Source organism: Podarcis bocagei (genome assembly GCF_964188305.1).
Source record: "Podarcis bocagei genome assembly, chromosome: 10".
NCBI classification, from domain to species: Eukaryota; Metazoa; Chordata; class Lepidosauria; order Squamata; family Lacertidae; genus Podarcis; species Podarcis bocagei.
The window spans coordinates 14,628,872-14,647,516 of NC_138135.1; the positions used below are offsets into that span (position 1 = coordinate 14,628,872).

At 46.2% G+C, this 18,645-nt stretch overlaps 1 protein-coding gene across 2 annotated transcripts; it reads left to right on the forward strand.

The window, feature by feature from the left end:
• The first annotated feature begins 3,053 nt into the window (after window positions 1-3,053).
• Window positions 3,054-18,411, forward strand: CMAS (cytidine monophosphate N-acetylneuraminic acid synthetase). Of its 2 annotated transcripts, none has more exons than XM_081210362.1 (8): window positions 3,054-3,312; window positions 5,973-6,115; window positions 7,076-7,231; window positions 8,718-8,851; window positions 10,598-10,692; window positions 13,217-13,388; window positions 15,138-15,291; window positions 15,654-16,451. In XM_081210362.1, the coding sequence occupies exons 1-8, from the start codon at window positions 3,101-3,103 to the stop codon at window positions 15,668-15,670; spliced, it is 1,083 nt and encodes a 360-aa protein (XP_081066488.1). In that variant the 5' UTR covers window positions 3,054-3,100; the 3' UTR covers window positions 15,671-16,451. The 2 variants fall into 2 exon arrangements, with proteins under 2 accessions (XP_081066488.1, XP_081066487.1); XM_081210361.1 differs by lacking the exon at window positions 15,654-16,451 and adding an exon at window positions 16,481-18,411 and having other exon boundaries at window positions 3,055-3,312.
• Window positions 18,412-18,645: the final 234 nt, after the last annotated feature.

The window sequence follows — 18,645 nt, forward strand, 5'->3', positions numbered from 1 at the left end:
CCAAGTCTGCATCCCAACAAGGTGCTATTGTTAGTAGATGCTTGTCCTGTCTGGAGAGAAGCACAGAGAACCAAGGAGAGCAACTGATCCATGAGCTGTTTGCCTCAGGATCCTCTGCAACATTGCAAAGGATCATGAGGTCCAGCCACTTTGCTAAGATTTGCTGCCTCTCCAGAGCCTCTCAGAGAGGAGGCTGAAAGATAGACAGGGAGTCCTACTGGGTTTGTGGCAGCTGAGCGGTGCAGGAGAAAGCTCAGGAATGGACTCTGAAACCTATAGACCCTAAAAGAATCATTATGGCACTGTAGCTCAGTTAGACAGCAACGCAGAGCCAGTTTTTGCTTCCAATTTGCCCCCCATTTTGCCTCCCTGAGGAGAAAGTGAGAGCTGCCTATGGAGTTAATGGGAAAACCCATGATTTAGCACAGCTTTAGGTGGAGGACATCAGCCCGATTCTCTTTCCCCCCCACCCCACGATATCCCATTCCCTGCCCTCAAGTTTTGGGGCACAAGAGATTCTTTTAAACATCAGGCACAGACTTCACATGGACCTTGTAGATGGGGAGCAACCCAACACAGGGTGGCACCAATACCTCCCTACTGGGTGAATTCAAAGACCAACATTTTGCGAGACCACCACCCTTCAGGAACTGATGGCAAGAAGCCCCTCAGGCCTTGAGATTCCAGAGAGAAAGGGAGAGGAATGTAGGATGCTGCCTTCCATCTTGGTAGCTCTCCAGGGTTTCAGGCAGAGGACATCCCCACCCTTACCCAGAGTTGTCAAGGACTGAACCCGGGACGGTAACAGAGATTGTGGTGCCGCTGAACTGCAAAGCTCCTTCTCCGTAGGAAAGAGAAGCAAGCTCCCCCCTGCCCACCTGTGGCCAGGCTGTACTCTGCAGGACTTGAAAATTTACTGCAGGAATGAGGAGAGGATAAGAACCCAGGGAGGTTGTTAGGATAAAAGGTGAGGGCATCACACAAGCTGTGTTGCAGTGAGACACAGTGGATTAAAGGCACAACCTCCAGACTTCCCTCCCTCTCTTCCTTTAGACTGGGGCAGTGATGGGGAACCTGTGGCCATCTGGACGTTGATGGACCACAGCTCCCATCATCCTTGACCGCTGACCATGCTTGCTAGAGCTGATGGGAGCCAGAGTCCAACAGCATCAGGAACATAGCTCAGGAACCGTCCCTTATTTGGAGGGAAATTCCCTTATCCCCGTGCCGTGTCCCGCTGCTGTCCCTTATTGATGATGTCCCTTAAATATCCCGGATTTCAAAGGAAGCAGCTCTTCTCCCTCCCTCCCTGCCGGCCAGGGAGGAGGGAGGCTCCAACTGTGTTGCTTGCCTGCGTTGCTCACCCAATAAGGAGTCTAAGAATGACTGGGGGGTGGAGCTTGCACGCCTTGTGCCAATCAAATCGGCCACGTTGTCTGGGCAGTCACCTTTGCTCAGCGCTTCCCAGCGGAGAGGTGACGGTGGTTTTCCTTGCTGCATCCCCTTTGCTGGGTTGCTACGCTGTGGGAACCACCGCTTGAGGCTTCGTTTGGCTGCTGGCTGGGCTTTCTGCCTTTGGCTCTGAGGGGCTCAAAAGTTGAACATACCCGTGTTCGGAAAATCTCTTATTTTGGCTGCTGATCTCTTATTTTTGAGGCTGCTGGTCCCTTATTTTCAAATCTGTAAGTTGACAGCTATGATCAGGAAGGCACCAGTTCCGCATCCCCAAAGTAAGATAAACCCTGCTGCAGGCCTGTGTTAGGTGCTTTGCCAAGGACCACCTCTGTGTTTGTTACATTTGTAACCCTCCTTTTGCCCAGAGAGCTCGAAATGATGTACATATGTTCTCCTCCCCATTAGGGCTGGGCGAGATCAGCTTTTCAACATCGTGGTATATCACCAGCTGAACATCGCGGTTTGGCGATATACTGCAATGTTGAGAAAACAAGCTGCTTGGCCTCAGCCTGCGACGCACCGGATGAAATTGCTGGAGCTCTCACTAAGGGAACCTAGTGGGCTGGAACAAAGCAGCTTGTTTGTATGGCTCAGCTGGGGCATGGGATGGCTCTCCATTCCCTGCAGAGCCATCCCCAGTGGTCCCCCACTCATGGTTGAATGGCCGGGGGGGGAGCATCAGGGCTCCTTTGCCAGGCAGAGGGCCTTCTCGGTAGTGGCCCCCGCCCTGTGGAACGTCCTCCCATCAGATGGCAAGGAAATAAACAACTATCTGACTTTTAGGAGACATCTTAAGGCAGCCCTGTATCAGGAAGTTTTTAATATTTGATTTTTTAAATTGTGTTTTTAATATACTGTTGGGAGCTGCCCAGTGTGGCTGGGAAAACCCAGCCAGATGGGCAGGGTATGTATGTATCGTTGTTGTTTAGTCGTTTAGTTGTGTCCATCTCTTCGTGACCCCATGGATCAGAGAACGCCAAGCACTCCTGTCTTCCACGGCCTCCCGCAGCTTGGTCAAACTCATGCTGGTAGCTTGGAGAACACTGTCCAACCATCTCGTCCTCTGTCGTCCCCTTGTGCCCTCCATCTTTCCCAACATCAGGGTCTTTTCCAGGGAGTCTTCTCTTCTCATGAGGTGGCCAAAGTATTGGAGCCTCAGCTTCAGGATCTGTCCTTCCAGTGAGCACTCAGGGCTGATTTCCTTCAGAATGGATAAATAAATATCCAAATAATAATAAATAAATATTATTATTCTTGCTCTGCTGGGGATCAGGGGCCCTCCCCATCCCCAGCAGAGTTATCCCTGGTGCCAGCGGCCATCAACAGCTCTCTCCTCCTTCATGATCACCTTTCAAAGCCATCCAAGTCGGTGGCCACCACTGCCTGCTGTGGCAGGGAGTTCCACAGATTAACCATATCCTGCATGAAGAAGCGCTTTTCCTTTTATGCGTCCCGCCCTAGCGAACTACACTTCCCATCATCCCTGGCGCAGCTGCCGCGCAGGCGCACAACCCTTATTCCCAGAACCCCTTGCCCGAACCGAAGTTCATGAAGCCGCGCTTCTTTATGCTTCCCGGCATGCCCCTCGACGGGGCGCGGCCTACTGACGTGGCTGCCGAGGTTTTTTTCCCTCCCTCAGCAGGCAATGGCCGCGCCAGCCGCTGATTCCTCCTCGGGAGGGCCCGCCGCCCTCCAGCCGGCGGGAGATGCCGGCCGGCCGCCGCTGCATATGGCGGCGCTGGTGTTGGCTCGCGGCGGCAGCAAAGGAATCCCGCTGAAGAACATTAAGCTCCTGGCCGGGGTCCCGCTGATTGGTTGGGTGCTGAGGGCAGCCCTCGACTCCGGCGTCTTTCAGAGGTGTGCGCATGCGCGAATACCATTTCCCTTTCCCCTCTCTCTCTCCCCCCCCCCCTCACTTCACCCACCCAAGGAGTGAGAGTTCTTTTGTCTCCAGGCGAGACTTTGGGGTTATTTTGAGACTCTCTGTAGATTGGACAGAGGAGTTGGGGAGGGGGAGGGAATGCAATGCAATGGCGCCTTTTTCTTTTTCAAATTTCAAAGCAAGGCTTTTTAGCTTAATTTATATATAGCCCGGGCTTGTTGTGGTTTTTTCATTTTTTAAAAAATGACTCTTGTGTGTGTTAATTTATTTCACAAAATTTATTGTAAAGTGGAGGGAAACCACAAAGCAGCTTACAGAATGAATGAAACAGTTGTTCCTTTTTTGTACTTAAACAATGACAGCGTAAAAACTACTAATGTGTCATTGTGTCTGAAGATTTACTCCACTGCTTACTGGTTTGCCCAGTCTAGAAGGACTTAAGAGCAGCCGTATTCAGACACATAAATCCCCCACTTGGGAGATCGATTAGGTCTTTGATTAACTTTTTATTAAGGGATAGTTCCTCCTACACCTCTGGAAAAGTGGCCTGTTCTGTGGCAGTTTGAAGGAGAAAGGTTTTGTGGGGACGATCTGATTCTTCAGGGGAGCAGAATGTGCCAGATTGTCTGCTTCAAATAATTATTTTAACTGTGCAATGTGTTTTAATCTGTTTTATGTACTTTATCTTTTGCAGTGGCTTCAGCCACACAAATAATATTTATTTTAAAATAAAATAAAAGTCCAGCAATTTGATAGATAGATCTAAAACAACACAAAGATTTCAGAACAGTACCCCATACATATAAAAACAGTCAAAAGTTGTTCCACAAAGGCACACCTTTGGGTGGATGCCCAAATGACTATATGCAGTGGTTGGGGTGGAAATCCTCTCCAGAACAGGTATAACTGCAACTGGAGGTTAGTGGTGTGTAAAAGTTGAGAGTGACAAGGACTTCATCGAGTCAGCTGTGCTTGAATGGGCCTAGTTGCCTTTTGTTTCCTTTATCCATGTCACAGTTGAAGGACTGTGATTGTCATGTTCCCGGGACTCTTTGGAGGGGGTTGGGCTAGATGACTCTCAGGGTGGCTTCCAACTCAACAATTCTATGATTTTTTTCTGGCGATAGACTCTTGGACATGAATGTTGCCTTTGCTTTTATGCGGTGTTGCCCGCTGCACCTTCCTCTCTCCTTTCTTCCTTTCCAGCTGAAAACAAGAAACAAATTTTTTTAAAAAAATAATGCATAGGATGAGTCTGTCTTATCTGTTGTATTTAACAATTCATTTTTTTTATACTGAAGTCGGCATCCCATGAGTCTTCCATTCTGCTGTCTTGGATATTATTCCCACTCATGAGATACCAGATTACTTGGCTGTTTACAGGCCTGCCACTAAGGCTGAGAAATGGAGAATCTGTGGCCCTTCAGATGTTGTTGGGCTCCAACTCCCGTCAGCCCAGCCAGGGGTCACAGATTGATGGGGGCATGGTCCCGACAACATTCAGAAGGCTGTAGATTCCTCATCCCTGTCCTAGGTAAACAGCCGCGGTCCAGTATACCTGAAGGAGCGTCTTCACCCCCATTGTTCTGCCCGGACACTGAGGCATAGCTGTCAACTTACAGATATGAAAATAAGGGACCAGCAGCCTCGAAAATAAGGGATCAGCAGCCAAAATAAGGGATTTTCCAAGCACAGGTATGTTCGCCCTCTGAGCACCTCCGAGCCAAAGGCAGAAAGCCCAGCCAGCATCCAAACGAAGCCTCAAGCGGTGGTTCCCACAGCACGGCAACCCGGCAAAGGGGATGCAGCAAGGAAAACCACCGTCACCTCTCCGCTGGGAAGCGCTGAGCAAAGGCAAGTCCCCAGGCAACGCGGCCGATTTGATCAGCACAAGGCACGCTAGCTCCACCCCCCAGTCGTTCTTAGACTCCTTATTGGGTGAGCAACGCTGCCAAGCAACACAGTTGGAGCCTCCCTCCTCCCTGGCCGGGAGGGAGGGAGGGAGAGGAGCTGCTTCCTTTGAAAAATGGGAAATTTAAGGGACATCATCAGTAAAGGACAGCAGCGGGACACGGCGCTGGGATAAGGGGAGTTTCCTGCAAAATAAGGGATGGTTGACAGCTATGCACTGAGGTCCAGCGCTGAGGGTCTTCTGGCAGTTCCCTCACTGTGAGAAGCCAAGTTACAGGGAACCATGCAGAGGGCTTTCTTGGTAGTGGTGCCTGCCCTGTGGAATGCCCTCCCACCAGATGTCAAAGAGAAAAACAACTACCAGACTTTTAGAAGACATCTGAAGGCAGCCCTGTTTAGGGAAGCTTTTAATGTTTAATAGACTATTGTGTTTTAATACTTTGTTGGAAGCCACCCATGGTGGCTGGGGAGACTCAGACAGATGGGCAGGGTATAAATAATAAATTATTATTATTATTATTATTATTATTATTATTATTATTATTATTATTATTATTTGTGCAAAGGAAGATGTGAACACCATGCAGCTGCATTACATGTCCAGTGTTTGCAAGGTTTTCTTTTCTTGTGACTGCCATTCTCGGTGGCTTGTAGGGAAATAGCTTTGATCCTTCTTGTCTGTCTGGGCAATAACCTGTTGCTGCTGCTTTCTGCCTGCCGACAGCGTGTGGGTTTCCACAGACCACGACGAAATCGAGAAAGTGGCCAAGCAGTTTGGGGCAAAAGTCCACCGGAGAAGCTCAGAAGTGTCGAAAGACTCCTCCACCTCCCTAGATGCCATCGTGGAGTTCCTCCAGTATCACGATGGTATGGCGTCCACCTTTGTTTTAAAAAGTATCTATATTTTTATATCCCCCCCCCCCGCCTTTCTCAAGGCATCTTAAACATTGAAAACAAATAATAAATCAAATCGCCATCTTTAAAATTGAGTTTGCATTGGAAATTGTTCTGATTCAGCATGTTTATTTTACCTGCATTTAGTAAACAAAGCTAAACACTTTGAAACTGTGAAGGATGCCTAATAATTGCATTTGCAACTAGCGTGCAGTCATTGTTTCTAAATAATTTTATGAAATGGGGGGGAATTGACACACACACACACACACACACACACACACCCCATCAGCTTGCTATTTCATGACTTTCAGTTCAGCCTTGTAAACAAGTCTGCAAAAGTTACTAGCTTGTTTTTGCTTTGTTTGCTTTTAATAAAGTAGCCTGCTGGGGACCAGCAAAGAATGGAGCCCTGCCCCTCTGGCTCACCTGCGTGGAATTTCATGTTGCCAGTGGTTACCAGGCTACTGGCTAAATTCAGATTTGGTCCTGCTAAAGATAATAGCCTGCTCATGTTTTGGATTTCCTCTTATGTCTCCGCCTGAACTTTTTTTTATGTGGTGCTGGAAATGCTATTGATGCATTGTGAGTACCGTATTTTTCGCTCTATAAGACGCACCAGACCACAAGACTCACCTAGTTTATGGAGGAGGAAGACAAGAAAAAAATAAATCTTAATCTCAGAAGCCAGAACAGTAAGAGGGATCACTGCGCAGTGAAAGCAGCAATCCCTCTTGCTGTTCTGGCTTCTGGGATAGCTGTGCAGCCTGCATTCGCTCCATAAGACGCACACACATTTCGCCTTGCTTTTTAGGAGGGAAAAGGTGAGTCTTATAGAGCAAAAAATACAGTAATATTGCACATTGTTACCTAAACACTGTGATATTCATCTCCTCTGTGTCATTCTCTTCTCCTTTCCCCTCCCCACTTCAGAGGTTGATGTCATAGGAAATATCCAAGCAACTTCCCCTTGTTTACATCCCACTGATCTTACCAGGGTGGCCAAAATGATCCAGGAGGATGGCTTTGATTCCGTGTTCTCCGTCGTCAGGCGGCATCAGTTTCGGTGGAGCGAAATAAAAAAAGGAGGTGAGCGGTATTGCTTCTCATAAAAGCATTCAAGCAAATATAAATTGTTATCGTTTTCATCATTATTACATGACCATAAGTGCCATACATAGCACAATGCAGTCCTCATGTCACACACCCAAACCTCCTACCTTCCTACCATTCCAGAATCCCACATAGACATTTTTTCCTCCGTCTATCCCTATTAGACTGATACTCGATCTTTAATTCTAGGTATTCATTGGTCATTTTGAGTGGTTGGAGTTCAGATTGTGTGGTTAGGCTCGCGTTAAGCACTTCATTTGCCATTTGCATTATATCGGCTCTGCGATCAGATACTATCTCAACTTTAGCTTCAAGTGGCGGCAGAGCAGCAGTCCAGACATTTGCTAGAGCCTGTCATATTTTGGCAGTGAGGTGCTTTGAATCCCTCTCCTCCTTTGGGGCCATTGGAGGTTTTTACACCCTTTTGCCTGGAAACGCCAGGGGCCATGTCTTCCACACCAGCTTTGTCCGACAGCTCTGAGTAATCAACCTTTAGAGCATCCTAAAGATTCTAGGATCATAGAATTGTAGAGTCGAAAGGAACACCAAGCTCCATCTAGTCCAGCCCCCCTCAAGCCTCGTTAATTTGCTTTTGGGACTGCCAGGTTAGATTTGATTTAAATCAAATCGATTTCAATCACAATTTCAATCACTAGTCAGTAAGACTTGATTTCAATCACTAGTCAGTAAGACTTGATTTAAATCATTTTTTTTACAGAAAGACTCATTCTTGCTGGTATAATCTTAATATTTACAACCAGATGAAGGTTTCATTTTTGGAATAATAAATTGTCAGAGTAGTTTTTGCAGTTATATAAAAAATTACTGATTTTGGTTATACTATTAGAAATACATTGTCAGATAATTATGAGGTTATTGTGAGGTTTAATAAGTTAACTGTTTATATTTGGACAACTTTCCTGCTGTACTTTATTGGAAAGAGACAATTTATTTAAATAAAACAATAACATAGCATATGTATCCATGTTTGTTAACTGATGTGGTTAAATGGTTTTAAAAAAACAAAAACCTTAGACTAAGTTTTAGCACACATGAAAAACTTAAAACAAATCCTTATTTCCTGATGAATAGCCTTTGGACTATAATGTGACTTAAATAGAAAACTATCTTTAAAAATATTTTTCCTCAAAAAGCATTTTATTTTAAAAATCTGATTTTTATTTTTTTAAAAAAATCTATTTTTTACATTTATTTTTTTAATAATTGATTTTTACCCACCCTGTGGACTGCGAAAGCCCCACAGGGAGAGGTCTCAGAGAGGTGGGAAACAGCATCATTGCATGCATTCAGTGCAGTTTTAATCCTGAGGGTAGTGGAGATTCAAAATCAAACTGCCATTGGACTTCATGGCAAGTCACACACACACTCACCTCATTAATGTTGTTCTTTTGCCCCTCGTCGCTTTCCCCCCTCCCCCCTCCCCCCTTCCCCCTTTTATCAGTAAGTGAAGTGACCGTACCTCAAAATCTGAATCCGGCCAAGCGCCCCCGCCGGCAGGACTGGGATGGAGAGCTCTATGAAAACGGGTCTTTCTACTTTGCCAAAAGGTCCCTGATCGAAAAGGGGTATTTGCAGGTTGGTGCAGATGTTGAGCTGGAAATTTCGTCCGTCCCATCTTAACAGTTTTTCTTCTTTTCTTTTTGAAATTGTGCTCTAAGGTGAGCTGGAGACTCCTGTCCCCCAGGTCTCAGTCCGTTACTCTTTTTCCCCAATTTTTTTTATTGATTTCCCCCCAAAAAAACAAACAAACAAACAAACAAACAAACATAAATCTCAACCGTATTTAAACCAAACTTAGTAACATTGTTAAGTGACTTCCTCGTATCTCCCTGGTTGAATTTCAGTGGATATCATTCTAACGGTTTTCCAAAACCAATATTCTTATAAAATTAACTTAATCACTTAACATCTTTCTTTCTTTCAAATTCCGCATTAAACATATTAATTCATCACATTACCTATTCCAATCCTAAGCCTATCAGTTTTTTGCAAGCATCTCCAATTAATTTAACTTAACATATTTAACTAAATGGCCTTTAAATTTCATCCATTCTTCCTGATACTCCTCCTCCTTCTGGTCCCGGACTCTTCCGGTCAGCTCGGCCAGCTCCAAAAAATCCATCATTTTCATCTGCCAGTCTTCCACTGTTGGTACTTCTTGTGTTTTCCAATTCTTAGCTAATAAAATTCGAGCAGCAGTTGTGGCATACAAAAATAATTTAACATCTTTCTTGGGCAATTCCCAACCAGTCCAATACTCTTAACAGTACAGAACACTTATTTCAATGCAGCTCCCTTAATTGCTCTTTTAAATACCTACATTATGGGAAGGAATCCTGGCTGGCTGGGTGCGTGTCTTCTTTCCTGTGCCATTTCCCCACACAAAAAAATCCCCCTTCAAAGCTGCCATTTGCCCCAAAGGTGCCACTGAGAGCCCCTGTGGTATAATACTTAGAGTGTTGGACTGAGCCCTGGGAAAGCAGGAATCTTGTCCCAACTCAGCAATGAAGCTCACTGGGTGACGTTAGGCCGTTTCTCAACCTAACCCACCTCACAGGGTTGTTGTGAGGATAAAATGGGGAGAAAGGGGATCAATGTAATAAATATGTTGCAATGGCACCTTCTGGGCAAACACCAGCCTTTTTTGCTGGCTGTGGGGGGGATTTGGCAGGAAAATTGAAAGGGGAGAAGGTTTAGAACTTCCTGCCTGAGTTGTGGTTCCCCAGCAAGGTAACTGTTTGAAAGCAGTGCTTATCTGAGATTTCAATGATACAGTATCCAGTAATCTGGCTGCTGCATTTTGGACCTGAATTGACGCTTCCTAGCCGTCTCCAAGGGCAGCCCCACGTGGAGCACATTGCGGTGGTCCAGTCTGGGCTGGCTCATGGAGTGCAGTGGACAAGATATAAACCTTGTCAAGTCAAAATAAATAAGTGGAAAGGTGTAGGAGGAGGCTCCAGTGTAGCGCAAGACCAGAGAGACTTTAGTTTGCATTCACACCTGGCTAAGAAAGCTACCAGTTTGCCTTGCTTAGGCGCTTAAGCTCAGGTCTCCTTGAGACCCTTCCAGGAAGCATTAAGTGGCAGACTTCCTTCCTTCCTTCCTTCCTTCCTTCCTTCCTTCCTTCCTTCCATCCATCCATGTTGGGAATGCCTTCTGCTGCTGGAGAAAGGGTTGGGTAGAGGCCCCTGCTGCTCTCCAGGTGGTTGCATGTGCCCCAGAGGTCATTTGACATGAAATACCACATGCTGGCATATTCTGCCCCTTCCTCCCTCTCTGCTTCAGCCAAACTGACTGGCGTGTTCTTTTAATTTTGCTTAGGGTGGGAAAATGGCTTATTACGAAATGCGCGCCGAGCATAGCGTGGATATAGATGTTGACATTGACTGGCCCATTGCAGAGCAAAGAGTCCTGCGGTAATATATGTGTATATTTCATTTATTTGGCGCCTCCACAGTTTGCTCCAATTTGTATTACATGTGTTTGTTTTAAGGTAAAGGGACCCCTGACCATTAGGTCCAGTCGTGACAGACTCTGGGGTTGCAGCGCTCATCTCGCTTTATTGCCAAGGGAACAGGTATACAGCTTCCAGATCATGTGGCCAGCATGACTAAGCCGCTTCTGGCCAACCAGAGCAGCTCACGGAAACGCCGTTTACCTTGCCGCCACAGTGGTACCTATTTATCTACTTGCACTTTGACATGCTTTCGAACTTCTAGGTTGGCAGGAGCAAGGACCGAGCAACGGGAGCTCACCCCGTCGCAGGGATTTGAACCGCTGACCTTCTGATCGGCAAGTCCTAGGCTCTGTGGTTTAACCCACATATAATTTTAGTGTTCACGTTATGCTGTTCACCGTCATATGGCAGTCTTTTGCTTAATGTTGATGGTATAGAAATTTTTACCCTTTTCCTTGTGGGGTAGCAACGGTAGAAGAAAGGGCTGAGGAGGAAACCCTAGTACACAAATCCAGACTGGTGTCCCTAAGACTGTTGGATGGTGCCTTATACGCCTCCTTCCAGCAACTCCTGCAGCCAAGCTGGTGTCAAATGTATTGCTCTGTTCTCCTTTGGAGCACATCAGCAAGGCTGGGGGGGGGGATCTTGTTGTCTGGGCAGCCCAGGACCGCCACACACACTGTCCAGGCTCCAGGTCACTTTGGTGCTGCTAAGGCAACTTACCAGTTTCTGCAGCCACAGCAGGTGCTCTGATTCTCCAGCACTTTGACTTCACCCCTAGATGTGCACTCCATTGTCTCTTGAGACATACGGATGCCCACAACAAAAATGAATTTTTTTGCAAATGAATAATGTTAATTGCCTTATGAATTTTTAAATTGAAGAGTGCTATAAAAACATAAATAAAATTTTAAAAACGGCCTCGGTCCTGTATACCTGAAGGAGTGTCTCCACCCCCACTGAGATCCAGCACCGAGGGCCTTCTGGCAGTTCCCTCATTGCGAGAAGTGAGGTTACAGGGAACCAAACAGAGGGCCTTCTCGGTAGTGGCGCCCGCCCTGTGGAATGCCCTCCCACCAGATGCCAAAGAGATAAACAACTACCAAACATTCAGAAGGCATCTTAAGGCAGCCCTGTTCAGGGAAGTTTTTAATGTGTGACATTTTAGTGTATTTTTGGTCTCTGTGGAAGCCGCCCAGAGTGGCTGGGGAAACCCAGCCAGATGGGCAGGGTACAAATAATAAATTATTATTTATTATTATTATTATTATTATTATTATTATTATTATTATTATTATTATTAATAACGATGATGATGATGTAAGGAATGCATACCTAAAATGTCCAGCCACACCGTGGCACAGTTTTCATTGAGGTTGAAAACCTGTGCCTGGGCTATAGCACTTCATCCTGCGATTGGGGATTCACACAATCAAATACTTCCTATATGCAAAAATGCCGTCTTCAAAGGAAAAAAAAATCAGGTAGAAGGTGTGGTGATCACACAGGGTCCCAACACTGTCTGTTGATCCCTCTGCCACCACTTTATTTCTCGCTGCCACCACCCAGGCCCTACCTGGGACAATACTGAGTCCAGTCAGGGTTAAATTGAAACAAAAACTTTTGTTTATTTATTGCAGTTTAACAAGCGTGTGGTTTCATAAACTATCAGTCAATTACATTCATGGGGTGCCTATCCAGTCCTATAACTTTCGCTACCTGCTCTCACTCACTAAACCACCTCTCTGATATTTACTTGTCTGCCTAGCCCCTAACTGTTCCTGACTCAGCCTATTTCCTTACACTAACTCAACCTACCCACAACTCTATCCCAATTAACTCTCCCCTTTGCCCCTCCCAGAGCTGGTTTTATAGTCCCACTGACTCCACCCCCCTGCGTTCTGATTGGGTAGCCTGTTTAACTATTTCACCTCCAGCACTCTCATCTGTTAACGTCACAGAAGGCTAGCCTAGCTTCCTTTATTGCTGACACCTGCTTGTTCAGGGAATCAGAGGAAAAATATATTGGGTGGTTTAAAGACACTCTCAAGGCAAATCTTAAAAAATGTAGTATAAACACTAACAACTGGGAAACACTGGCCTGCAAGTGCTCCAATTGGAGAACAGCCATTACCAGAGGTGTCATGGGCTTTGAAGACGCTCAAGGGAGAAAGGGAGAAACGTGCTAAGAGGAAGAAGGCACGCTTGACAGACCCTCATCAACTTCTACCCAGAAACCAATGTCCCCACTGTGGAAGGACGCGTGGGTCCAGAATTGGCCTCCAAAGTCACTTATGGACTCACTGTTAAAACCGTGTTTATGGAAGACAATCTTACTTGGCTACGAGTGATTGCCAAAGTGAGAATGAAGTTCTTACTGTCTCATTTGTTTCCCCTTTCCCCAGTCATGTGAGATTGCATAGCAGAGGCAAATGTCACAGACGCCAGCCCCTTACTTATGATTGCCACATCCATCTTTCCAGGTACGGCTACTTCGGTAAAGAGGCCTTGAAAGAGGTGAAGCTGCTGGTTTGTACCATTGACGGATGCCTCACCACGGGCCACATCTACGTCTCGGGAGACGAGAAGGAGATTCTTTCCTACGACGTCAGGGATGCGACTGGAATCTGCCTGCTTCAGAAAAGAGGTGTCGAGGTGTGTCTTCGCTTCTTGCAGCTGTCTTGCGGCTGATTCACCCGTCAGGGTTGCCAAGAGGAACTTGCCTTTTGTTGTAAGGAAAGCAAGTTTCTAGATCTCAGCGTTTCGGGGAGAGAACCTCAAAACCATATGGCTCAGTGTGGTTGGGATTTTAGAAGGGGCTTAGTGGGGCTTTGTTGCCCTGGTTAAATGCGGCCATTGCTCCCATCTCCCACTGAACTCAGGAACTGCACGTATGAGTTCTCAAAAAGGAAACATCCCAAATTGCTGCAATAAGATTTGTTCCAACACGATTTTATCATGTTATTTTTACAGGATCTTTTCACGTTGCAAAACTATTGTGTAAAGCTCCTGTAAAAATAACAAGATAAAATTCACTCCCCCAGAAAACAGTGGTACCAACCAACCCAGGCGACTTTTTCTTTCTTTCTTTTTTTCATGTTTCTATTATTATTATTTTGGGGAAATAATTTTTATTTGATTTTACAAGTACAGAGTTATAACAATACAAAATGCATATCCATATTTAGAGATTTCTTTGAATCTCTAGACTTCCCACTTTTCCCCTTCATGGGCCCTATTATAAACCTTTTCAACTGCATATTATTTCATCATCCAAATTTGATGTCTTTTCCTTTTCATCCACAGTACAGTGGTACTGCAGGTTAAGTACGGAGGTCCGTTCTTAACCTGAAACTGTTCTTAACCTGAAGCACCACTTTAGCTAACGGGGCCTCCTGCTGCTGCCGCGCCACTGCTGCATGATTTCTGTTCTCATCCTGAAGCAAAGTTCTTAGCCTGAAGCACTATTTCTGGGTTAGCGGAGTCTGTAACCTGAAGCGTATGTAACCCGAGGTACCACTGTATATTCTACATTAGAAGTGTTATAGTGTTTTCATCTGCTTATAGTGGTTTCTCCAGTAAATTATAAATTTTCCCCATTCTTTTTTGAAGTTTTGGTCTTCTTGGTTCCTGAGCTTTCCGGTCAGTTTTACCATTTCATCGTAGTCCATCAGCTTATTTTGCCATTCTTCTCTGGTAGGGACTTTGTCTTTCCATCTCTTAACCCAGATGACTTTCAAAGAGGAGCAGACTATTGGTGGCTGCTAGCCGTGCTGGAAACTATGCTCTGTGAGAGGCCTGCAAGAGGAGATGAACTCCTCTTCTGGCCTCTAACATGCTCTGCCTCCACAATTGAAGGCAGCCATGGTTCTGAATACCAGTTGCTGGAAGTTGCTCAGGACAGGATAGTACTAAATAATAATAATAATAATAATAATAATAATAATAATAATAATAATAATAATAATAATAATTTATTATTTATACCCCACCCATCTGGGCAGCTGCCAACAAAACACTAAAATACAATAACCTATTAAGCATTAAAAGCTTCCCTAAACAGGGCTGCCTTTAGATGTCTTCTAAAAGTCTGGTAGTTGTTGTTCTCATTAACTACCAACTCTGGTAGTTGTTGTTCTCTTTAACATCTGGTGAGAGGGCGTTCCACAAGGCCGGCGCCACTACCGAGAAGGCCCTCTGCCTGGTTCCCTGTAACTTGGCTTCTCGCAGGGAGGGAACCGCCAGAAGGCCCTCGGCGCTGGACCTCAGTGTCCGGGCAGAACGATGGAGGTTCACGTCCCCCTTGCAGGCTTCCTACAGACACCTGGTTGGGCACTGTGAGAACAGGATGCTGGACTGGGTGGGCCATTGGCCTGATCCTGCAGGCTCCTCTTGTGTCCATAGGTGCGGCTGATCTCCGAGAGGGACTGCTCATCGAAGACTCTTTCTGCCATGAAGTTGGGCTGTGCTGCGGAAGTCAACGTGGCTGACAAGCTGCTGGCTGTAGAGAAATGGAGGAAGGAAATGGGGCTTTGCTGGAAGGAAGTGGCCTATTTAGGTGAGGCTTGATCTCCACCTGAAAAATCTAGCTCTGTGCTGTATGTCAGAGACGGGAAGCCTGTGGACTACAACTCCCATCATCCCTGGCCATTAGCTGCGCTGGCTGGAGCTGCTGGGAGCTGGAGTCCATCAACAACTGGAGAGCCAACCCACAAGCTTTCATTACATACACTATATTGCATGTGGGATGGAAGGGCGCCAAATTTTGGGCTTACCTCTAGCACAAGCAACAAGGCAGTGGTGCAGCCCGCGGGTTCCATGCCAAGGTTGGTCTGCCCTGATCTAAAGTATCTATGACAGCTCTAGTCAAAGTTTGCATCTAAGGGTTTGGTGTTTTTTTACGTGTTTGGTCTAATCTAGGGATGACCATCCTTTGACCTTCCATACACTGGTGAACTACAGCTCCCATCAGCCCTTGCCTGCTTGACCAATGGCCAAGTGTAACACGATTTGTAGTCCAGCAACATCTTGAAGGCCACAGATTAGCCACCCTAGAGAATCTCATCTTCTCCTGAAGATTACAAGCAAAATTATGACGTTTACCAAGCAAAGGCTCCTGTTCTCAATGTGCTGAGAAGTTCTCCTGCACAGCTGTGATTCCTGCGGTGCAGGGGGTTGGATTAGATGACCCCTGGGGAGGGTCCCTGTTCCGTTGAGCGTCCGTTTAGGCTGCGAACAGTGGGACTGTTGTGGCGTCCAGTCCGCTTCCACTGTGCCAACCTGCTTCTCCCGGCTACCAGCAGAGTATCTTGTGCAGCGGTGTGCCTGTGTGGAAGGAATCTCAGCCATGCAGTAAAACTCTCGTACAACAGCTTCTCTATTCTACGAAGCTTTATTGTACAGCAGCAAAAATAAACAATTCGGCCAGGAGAGAGCGAAGGCATGATGCTTCTCCTGTCGCAGCAAGACAGAAAGTAAAACGTTCACATAACAAAGATGCGAACACACTCCCAGTGACAGCTGTTAACCCTATAAGCTCTGGGTATCCTCACAGTCCCTTCCAACTCTCCAATCCTATGAGCCTATGAAACCTTAGGTTTTGTGGTGTACTGTTGCAAGCACCTTCATTGCCTTGGGAAAGAAACTCTGAAGCTTTGATGAATGAATGCTTGGAATCAACAGCCTTCTACTAGTGGTGGCCTTTTGTTGTTAGGGTCCTGATCGAATGTGTGTCTCTGTCGCTGCAGGAAATGAGGAATCGGATGTGGAGTGCCTGAAGAAAGCTGGCATGAGCGCCGTCCCCGCCGACGGCTGCCCTGCTGCCCAGAAAGCCACCGGCTACATCTGCAAATGCAACGGTGGCCGCGGCGCGATCCGGGAGTTTGCAGAGCACATATTCCTCCTAATGGAAAAGGTGAATTCAGCTGGAAAGAAGCTCTGCTGATAAAATCCTGAAAGCCGCCACCCCTGGGGAAGCAGTCTCCTAATTCATTTCTTATCGGTCACTCACTGTGCTCTTTTTTTTCTCTTTTTTCTTTTGACATTTCAAGGATCCCAAAGGGCATTCTCAGGAAATTGTAAAAGCATGGATTTCCAAGCATTTAAATCAAATCGTTATGTTTCCTGTTGTGGTCCCATGCTGGCATAAAAAAAGCCAGCCAAATCAAGCCAATATTGCAATATAGATCATCATGGGTCTTGCTGGAATGTTAAAGTTTGCAACATTCATGTCTTTCTTCCTGGGGCGGGGGCGGACCTGGTTTTTTTTTTTCTTTGGCAAATGTGATTCTTGGTGGTTTGGGTTTTTTTTCAGGCAAATGTAGGATTTTATCAGTATCAAATGCTATTGCTCAAGGAACGGATTTGACGGGAACGAGAAGGGGCCATTGTTTTCAAAGTTCAGTTCCTTGCACGGATAATAATAATGTTATTATTTATACCCCGCCCATCTGGCTGGGTTTCCCCAGCCACTCTGGGTGGCTCCCAACAGAATAGGGAGTGGTCTTCTACGTGAGAAAGGGTCTGCGCTCTCCTGTCTAGTAGGAATACAGGCGTTCCACTGTCCATCTCTCAAGAAGTGTGCTCCTGCAGCAAGGTTATGTAAAAGGACTCTCAAGTTTGCAAGAAACTGAATCCCATCGCTGTTCTGGATTGTACAGTCGAGGGGCCCATAATTCAGGGGTGGCATGTGTGGAAAGCTCCCAGATTCAAACCCCGGCATCTCCAGTTAATAGGATCAGGCGGATGGTGATGTGAAAGGGCCGTAGACCCTTGATCAATAATCCTGGGCTTGATGGACACATAATCTTCCTACAAAGGCAGCGATAGGCTGCCCTGGTTCCATTAGTTGCTGCTTAAGATGCCGTCTGGTTGGCTATCTGTTTGACTTTTGCAACGGTTCATAGGCCACACTACCTTTTGAGTCTGGTCTTAAGGTCTGATTCTCTTTTTTTCTCCTCCCAACCCTCTCCTCTTATTGGCGAATGTCCGTCCGCCCCCCCCCCCCGGAGGGTGCATATGATAAACCCTTCCTATATATTGAGGGAGGGTGGCTTTGCATGCTGAGGAAAGGCTAGGGTCAACACTTCTCCCCAAAATGCCGAATTCTGAATCAGCAAGGGATGGGTTGGGTTTTTGTTTTGTTTTTAACATGCGAGGGCCATTCAAACATTCAGCTTCCTCACCTGCAGCAAGACATAACACAGTCTGATAAAGGTTTTCCCTCCTGTCCTTTTGGGCTGAGTTTAACTGAAGGATAAGCTCCCCCTGAAAGCACAAGCACAGCACAGTGGGTGCTTCGTTTTAAAGGACAATAGAGGCATTTGCTAGCTGCTATGTACTCGGGACCAGTAATTATAATCTGGAAGTGCTCTGTTTGTTTGCAAGCACCGCACACATAGAGACTTGTATTCACCCTTGCTTAATGTTGGCTGGGTCACATTTATGCATAGATCCAATACACACTGGATTAAAGCATGTGCTTTGCAGTCTTCTACCTTCTTCTCAGAAATTGCTTTCTGGCAAGACTGGATATATGGACCTTTGAAACCAATTCTAAAAACCTAGGGGTTCTCCACGTTCAAAACTGGTCACCTCTCCAGAGGAAGAAAACCCCCTTGTGAGCAGAATACCTGCAAATAAGTTTGGCTATATTTATCTTCTGCCCCCCCCCCCCCAATGGAATAGCCAGGTGTGAACTGGAGTGGATTTTGGCCAGTTTGGAAGAGACAGGAGAGGAGTTGACGATTTAGTACCAAAGGAATGGTCTTCCTTTCTCCCAAGACCTTAGCACTTAAGCAGAAGATGAGCAATGAATTTATATTGAATTACTTGTGAGCGGAGGGTGGGTTGTACTGTTTTCTGACTGTTGTATCCAGAAGATTACCAGGCGCTGGGACTTGCAAGTCAGGAG